Genomic DNA, 8484 nt, shown 5'->3' on the forward strand with positions numbered 1-8484 from the left:
CTGACCTGCTGTGCTGTTCCAGCAATAAAGTTTCAACTTTGATCTCCAGCATCTGCCAGCCCGGCACCGCCTTCCTGACCTGCAGTCTTCTTCTTGACCTCTCCGCCTCCATCCTACTCCGACCTATCACCCTCACCTTGACCTCTTTCCACCTATCACATTTCCAACGCCCCTCCTCCAAGTCCCTCCTCCCTACCTTTTATCTTCTCCTGCTGAACACTCTCTGCTCATTCCTGAAGAAGGGCCTGTGCCCGAAACGTCGAATCTCCTGTTCCCTGGATGCTGCCTGACCTGCTGTGCTGTTCCAGCAATAAAGTTTCAACTTTGATCTCCAGCATCTGCAGACCTCACTTTCTCCTCGGAGAGGCTGAATAGGCTGGGGCTATTTTCCCTGGAGCATCGGAGCCTGATGGGTGACCTTATAGAGGTTTACAAAATTATGAGGGGCATGGATAGAGTAATTAGGCAAAGTCTTTTCCCTGGGATTGGGGAGTCCAGAACTAGAGGGCATAGGTTTAGGGTGAGAGGGGAAAGATATAAAAGAGATCTAAAGGGCAACTTTTTCACAGAGGGTGGTACGTGTATGGAATGAGCTGCCAGAGGAAGTGGTAGAGGCTGGTACAATTGCAACATTTAAGAGGCATTTGGATGGGTATATGAATAGGAAGGGTTTGGAGGGATATGGGTTGGGTGCTGGCTGGTGGGACTAGATTGGGTTAGGATATCTGGTCGGCGTGGATGGGTTGGACCCAAGGGTCTGTTTCCATGCTGTATTTCTCTATGACTGTATGACTCTATAACTCTAAACTAGTGACAAAGCTGGGAAAGACAGGTTGTGGGCATTGTGAGGGGGTGGTGCATATCTGGAGGAAAGAACAAAGGGGAATGTCTATGACACATGAAATACAGGAATGACTAAACAACTAAAAGGATCATGGACCAGGCAAATAGGCGGTCTTAATGGAACAACTTCAACAGCAACGTAGAACATAGAATGTTACAGCGCAGTACTGGCCCTTCGGCCCTCGATGTTATGCCAACCTGTGAAATTAATCTGATGCCCATCTAACCTACACCATTCCATTATTATCTATATGTATGTCCAATGCCCATTTAAATCTCCTTAACATTGGTGAGTGTACTACTGTTGCAGGCAGGCCGTTCCACTCTCTCTGAATAAAGAAACAACCCCTGATATCTTTCCTAAATCTATCACCCCTCAATTTAAAGCTATATCCCCTCATGTTAGCCTTCACCATCTGAGGGAAAAGGCTTTCACTGTCCACCCTATCTAACCTCTGATTATCTTATACATTTCGATTAAGTCACCTCTCAGCCGCCTTCTTTCCAACGAAAACAGCCTCAGTTCCCTCAGCCTTTCCTCATAAGACCTTCCCTCCATACCAGGCAACATCCTAGTAAATCTCCTCTGAACCCTTTCAAAACTTCCACATCCATCCTATAATGTGGTGAACAGAACTGTATGCAATACACCAGGTGCAGCCTTACCAGTGTCTTGTACAGCTGAAGCATAACCTTGTCGCTCCGAAACTCAATCCCTCTATCAATAAACGGCAACACACCATATACCCTATCAACCTGGGTGGCCACTTTCAGCGATTTATGTACCTGGACATTGAGATCTCTGTTCCTCTACATTGCAAAGAATTTTACCATTAGCCCATTACCCTGCATTCCTGTTACTTCTTCCGAAGTGAACTACCTCACACTTTTCTGCTTTAACTCCATTTGCCACTTCTCAGCCCAGCTCTGCATCTTATGTATGTCCCTTTGTAACCCACAACATCCTTCGACACTATCCACAACTCTGCCTATCTTAGTGTCATCTGCAATTTTACTAACCCATACTTCTATGCCCACATCCAGATCATTTATAAAAATGACAAACATTTTTGCATTTATATAGTGCCTTTCACATAATAAAAATATAAAGATGAATCGAGAGTAGATGTAAATGGTTCCAGCAGAAAAGCAATAGGAGAGGAAGGCATGACAATTCTGGCAAAGGGAAGTCTTCTGTGACACAAGACAAAGGTTGATGGATGAGGGGCTACTGATTACTTTGCTACCAGTATACCAAGGGATCCTCAAGTCAAACATCAGTCTAAACATCCTCCATTCAGGATAGTTCTGATGCAAATATTCCCCAAACCCAGTACCATCTGTCCTAAGAAAATTGTTCACCTGGCTCAGATTGAAAGTTGTTAAACTCACGATGGGTTATTTGTATGATAGTCCCTTCATTCCTGGTATTAGCCTAGTAGACCTTCTCTGGACTGCCCCCAATGCCAGTATGTCTTTCCTCCAAGGGCAGTATACTACTGCAATGTGATCAAGATCCGGACTGCAGGATTAGTTCCCCTCTGACATTATGTGTGAATAGTACTAGAAAATCACAATAAGTCCATTCTTGCAAACTGTTGTGATTTTCAAAAAAAAAACCCTTTCTATTTAGATCTAACATATATTCCCAATAGCCTACGGATTTAACTTATGATGAGCTGAACTTAACATTACGTCAACATAAACCAATACAAAATTACTCCAGGCAATTAATAAATAATTTAAAAACGCTCCATATGTCATGTACGTTGCAAAACTGCACTACATTACTTTACCAAGATCTGAAAATGTTTCATTATTGACACTTGCCTTCTATATATAATAGTTTGGAGTCAATGTTAATTATCACTCTGCTGATCTGACATCACACAATTCCTAAATTTGTACTATTAATGTATTTTTGCTCTTCTCCTCTTAGAACATGAACAATGATTTAGTTGATCAAATCTGTTCCTTTGATCCTGTTGACGAGAATGTTCGTGTAGACAATTACCTTTTGTCTCTCTACTTTAAACGTAAGATGTGCTATTTTTACACAGAATATTGAAGAGTGTAACATCAGCACCACATAAAACATTGAGTATAATTTCTGTCCATGAATTTACATGGTCAAGTTTAATAAGTCTCATCAAATGAACATAGAACTTAAGCTCCACAGCACTTAATCTGCATTTGCACCTTGCAGACCTCCATTGAAAGGAGTGCAAACTCAGCATTACCAAATTTATTCTTTGCGATTTACTGCAGTTTAACATTTAATTTGCTATTGCAAAACATTGTTATTTTGATAATGTAATGCAAGAGTATACATACTCTAAATGTAAATACTGCCTTTAATAGTTATGATGATGCTGCTCCTTTAACAAGGTCATGCTGTCCTTGGCTTTCTTTTGTAGAGGTCATAAAAGCAGCAATTCTGAAAAGTCTGGGTTTAACCACTTGAGAATGCTTTCAAGTTTAAAAATAAACACTTATACAATGAAAGGGGAGTGGCCAGTTCTCCCTGCTCAGTTTTTCTCCAGTTTGGTTTTAGCAGTCTGGCTATTCAGAGCTGCTAGTCAGTCAGTTTTGAGGCTGCTGGTTCAAGAAACAGCTACAGGGAAGAAGGTGTTCCATGCTGAATCTCTCTGCCATATACCTCTCTCCTGTAAGACCCTGTGTTTGATTTTACCTTTTTTGCCAAGTGGTGTTTGTGGGGATTGCTGCAAGTATTTGGAACAGCATTATTACGTTGGGATAGTCTGTTGGGTTTTCAAATAGGTTAAGTTAATCTATATTCTATTTTCTTTTATTTGTGTTTCATTTGGTAATCTTGCAAATAAGTTCTGTTTTGTTTAAAACTAAGTGGTTGGGCAGCTGCATCACCCCCAGAATATCCACTCTACACCTGCTTAAAATAACCAGCAAAGTTAGGGTTACTTCCGTGAAATGTTTTGAGGCGGTCTGGCCTGGTCCATAACAGATTGGGGCTCTTTCTGGGATTTGTTCCATTGTTCCAATTGGGATTAGGGTTGCTGGAGTCAAAGGCAGTGAGTGGTACGTGCTAGTGTCTTTTGTTCCGCGTGTTGAATATGGTTGGTTTAAACAGTGCTTGGGATGGCAATGGCTCTTTCAGTTCAGCAAGAGTTTTCTGGGGGGTGGAAGAAATGACTTTGGGGGTTTTGCAAAAGGTGATTAAGATCAATTTGCTGGAAGTAGCAGACAAGCTGGAGTTGGAGCTGCCACCTTCCATGAGGAAAGGAGAGATAATTACAGCAATAGCTCAGCTTTTAAATTTGCTGGAAACACCATCAGAATCTTTAGAGATGGCTAAAGTTCAAGTGAACATGAAGCAGCTTGAGTTAGAGGCAAAAGACAAGGAAAGGGCAACAGAAATGGAACAGTTTGAATTATGATTAAAAGCAGAAGAAAGAGAAAAAGAATGAATCGGGGGAGGTGATGGCTTGGTGGTATTATCACTTGACTACTAATCCAGAAACCCAGAGTAATGTTCTGAGGACCTATGATTGAATTCAATTTTTGTTTAAATCTGGAATTAAGAGTCAACCGATGACCATGAAACCATTATCAATTGTCAGAAAAACCCATCTGGTTCACTAATGTTGTTTAGGGAAGGAAATCTGCCATCCTCACCTGGTCTGGTCTATATGTGACTCCAGAGCCACAGCAATGTGGTTGATTCTCAACTGCCCTCTGAAATGGCCTAGCAAGCCACTCAGTTGTATCAATAAGGAAGTCAACAATAAGGAAGCTAGGAAGTCAACAAAGAAATAAAACGGGACAGACCAGCTGGCATTGATCTTGCAACCAGAAAAGACAATGCCAAAAACACAAATAGCCCTGTCAACCAAGCAAAGTCTTCCGTACCAACATCTGGGGGTTAGTGCCGAAACTGGGAGAGCTGTCTCACAGACTAGTCAAGCAACAGCCTGACAAAGTCATTCTTACGGAATCATACCTTACAGATAACACCCAGACACCACTATTACCATCCCTGGATATGTCCTGTCCCACCGGCAGGACAGACCCAGCAGTGGTGGTGACACACTGGTATACAGTCGGGAGGGAGTTGACCTGGGAGTCCTAGATATTGTCTTTATTTTGAATTTGCCGCTTCCGGTTGACAAGAAATTGTGCGCCAGTCCTAGACATTGAATCCAGACCCCTTGAAGTCACGTTAAACATGAGCAAGGAAACCTCTTATTGCTTACCACGTACCATCGTCCTTCAGCTGATGAATCAGCACCGTCCATGTTGAACAACACTTGGAGGAAGCACAAAGGTGGCAAGGTAGCAGGAGTGAAACAGACTGAAGCAGAATGTAGTAATTCATGTTTGCATGTTGATAGTCAATGTAAATTATATGTATATTGTAGAATACTAACAATATAAGCTTAAGGGTTATTAAAATGAAGCCATCTTTGGATGTTGATGCTTCCTTTTTTAAAGGGGGGAGGTGTGACGAAGCTGCTCCTTTAACAAGGTTGTGTTATCCTTGCCTTTTTTTTCAGAGAGTTCGTAAAAGCAGCGACTCTGAAAAGTCTGGGTTTAACTATTTTAGAACATTTTCAAGTTTTTAAAAAAGACCTTAGACCATAAAAGGGGATTGCCTAGTTGTCCCAGATCAGCTTTTCTCTAGTTTTTTTTGTTTTTTTTTAGCAGTCTGGCTGTTCAGAGCTGCTAGTCAGTCAGTTTTGAGGCTACTGGTCCAAGCAACAGCGACACAGAAGAAGGTGTTCCATGCTGAATCTCTCTGCTACGTCTCTCTTCTGTAAACTCTGTGTTTGATTTTCCTTTTTTTTGCCAAGGAGTGTTTCTGGGGATTGTTGCAGGAATTTGGAACAGCCTCATTAAGTTGGGATAGTCTGTCGGGTTTTTTGATAGGTTAAGTTAATCTGTATTCTGTTCTCTTTTGTTTGTGTTTCATTCGGTAATTTTGCAAATAAATTCTGTTTGTTTAAAACTGAGTGTTGGGCCAGCTGCATCACCCTGGAATATACACTCTACACCTGCTTAAAACAACTAGCAAAGTTAGGGTCGGGGCTACTTTCTTGATATGTTTTGAGGAGATCTGGCCTGGTCCATAACATAGACGACAGTCCACTTCTTTTTTTTAAAAGTTAATTCAGAGAATGTAGGCATCACTGGCTGAGCTATTGCCTAATGGAAATTGCCCTCAAGAAAATGGTAGTGAGCTGCCTTCCTGAACCTCTGCTGTCCATTTGGTGTAAGTACAACTATTATATTATTAGGGAGGAATTTTCACCCAGCATCAGTGAAGGAATGGCAATATATTTTCAAATCCGGATAATGAGCAGCTTGACGAGTAAATGGTGTTCCAATGTATTTATTGCCTTTTACCTTGTAAATGGGTATGGTTGTGAGATTGAAACTTGCTTTCTAAAGAGCCTTGGTGAATTTCTGCAATGCATCTTGTAGATGGTACACACTGATGTAACTGAGCGTCGATGGTGGAGAGAGTGAATGTTTGTGGCTGTGGTACTAATCAAGTGTGTTGTTTTGTCCTGAATGGTATTGAGATGCTTGAGAGTTGTTGGAGCAGCATTTCATTCAGGCAAGCGTGAATTATTCCATCATACTCCTGACCTGTGCTTTGAGATGGCCAAAGAGATTTAGGAGATGAGTTAATCACTGAATTAAAAAAAAACTGAAGGGTGGATCATGGCAAATAATTGATTCTGTAACTGACACATGACAAAGATTATCATCGTGATAGAGGAGAAAACTTGTTTTTAATTTCAAAGATAATTAATATTCTGCACTGTCTATGAGTATGAAATATTATATTACTAAATGTGGGCTTTTCTCTGGACCAAACTACTCTGGCTTTAAATCTATTGCTGCACCATCGTTGCCACATGACATAGTTGTTTGTGTAATTCATGCCACAGTTTGAGATTAATTACACTAAGTCAGGAACATCCTGCTGAATGTATCACTCTTTCATTGTTAGTGGCAAGAAGGTTCCAGTAGTTTATTTCTACTGTTTTTGAACACATTGTCACTACCTTTCTCTGTACAGAATTTTGTATTACAAAATAACTGAGGATCTTTCAACTTTCAAGAATGAAATTCAGATCAATACAAAGCTTTTATCAGCTAGGAAACATATAATCTCATAACTTTCACTCTTTGGTCATAGGTTAATGTGAGTGCTGTTATCGAGTTTCAAACTGAAATAGAGGCTCCAGCTTGGTTCAGGCATCTTTACTTCATCACTAAATTAAGTAATGCTGTTTCAGTGAATGATTTAAATATATAATCCCTTTGCTTTTGGAAGCTGTGATCTGGAGTGCAGTGGAATCCATGGTACGGTTCCAAGGCTATGGTGCAAAATGCTCTCTGCTTTTATTTCAGAGACACTGACTGCTTTAACTGAACACATTTATTCACATGCATCCATGATATTATTAATTCTTTAAATTGGAAGCTGTTTACTGTGAAGTACAGTTGACGACAGGAGGTCTGCCTTGGGTAGTGTTCAAGTGCCTGTTCAGAATTCAGGAATTCTTGACAGTTTGGGAAGGGGGTGAAGTTCTGCATGTTGCAGGTTGTGGACCTGGAGCTAATCTCTGAGCAGTCTCTTGTGGATGCTATTCACAGGATTTCAATAATATAAGAAGCTCCATCAAGTGCAACAACATTTCACAAAATGAAAGAAAATCAGAAATATCTGGAAAATCTCAATGGGTCTGGCAGCATCTGTGGAGAGAAAGCAGAGTTAACATTTCAGGTCCAGTGACCCTTCCTCAGAAAACCATCACTGGACGCAAAACATTAATTCTGATTTTTCTCCACAGATGCTACAAACCAGCAGAGTTTATCCAGCAATCTCTGTTTTTGTTTCAGATTCCCAGCATTTACAGTTCTTTGTTTTTGTTTTGTTTCGCAAAATGAATGTAGATTCTAAAGGTAAACAGCGTGCTCTCAGGATCAAATTCCTAGCATTCCACTGTGTGTAATCACAGATAAAAGGAAAGTACTGCCCATGTTGGAAATCTGAAATAAACATAGAGAATGCTGGAGAAATTCAGCATCTGTGGAGAGAGAACCAGAATTAAGAACTCAAAAAGTTTTGGAAAATAAGCTCTTTTTAAAGGTTTTCACAGAGGTAGAGGAGGGTAAGAGGGGAGATGGTGCAGAGGTCCAGTGCAAAAGGCAAAGAGGCTGTTAATGTAAAGAAAGAAAAAATGATGTAAAATGGGTGTGTAATATTGAGATTTTTTTATTAATCTATTAATTAGAGTCACAGAGTCATAGAGATAACAGCATGGAAACAGACCCTTCGGTCCAATCTGTCCATGCTGACCAGATATCCCAACCCAATCTAGTCCCATCTGCCAGCACCTGGCCCATATCCCTCCAAACCCTTCCTATTCATATACCCATCCAAATGTCTCTTAAATGTTGCAATTGTACCAGCCTCCACCACATCCTCTGGCAGCTCATTCCATACATGTACCACCCTCTGTGTGAAAAAGTTGCCCCTTAGGTCTCTTTTATATCTTTCCCCCACTCACCCTAAACCTATGTCCTCTAGTTCTGGACTCCCCAATCCCAGGGAAAAGACTTTGTCTATTTACTCTATCCATGCCCCTC

The 8484-nt window shown here is 40.8% G+C and overlaps 1 protein-coding gene across 1 annotated transcript in view; it reads left to right on the forward strand.

Moving 5' to 3' along the window:
- The window catches only part of LOC122564002 (EF-hand calcium-binding domain-containing protein 5-like), a 164768-nt gene that overhangs the window by 148246 nt on the left and 8038 nt on the right, over window positions 1-8484 (forward strand). The window contains exon 18 of the mRNA XM_043718422.1: window positions 2783-2879. Coding sequence (XP_043574357.1) covers window positions 2783-2879 — 97 coding nt within the window. The remainder of the gene's footprint in view (window positions 1-2782; window positions 2880-8484) is intronic.

Source organism: Chiloscyllium plagiosum, chromosome 28, assembly GCF_004010195.1.
Source record: "Chiloscyllium plagiosum isolate BGI_BamShark_2017 chromosome 28, ASM401019v2, whole genome shotgun sequence".
Classification (NCBI taxonomy): Eukaryota; Metazoa; Chordata; class Chondrichthyes; order Orectolobiformes; family Hemiscylliidae; genus Chiloscyllium; species Chiloscyllium plagiosum.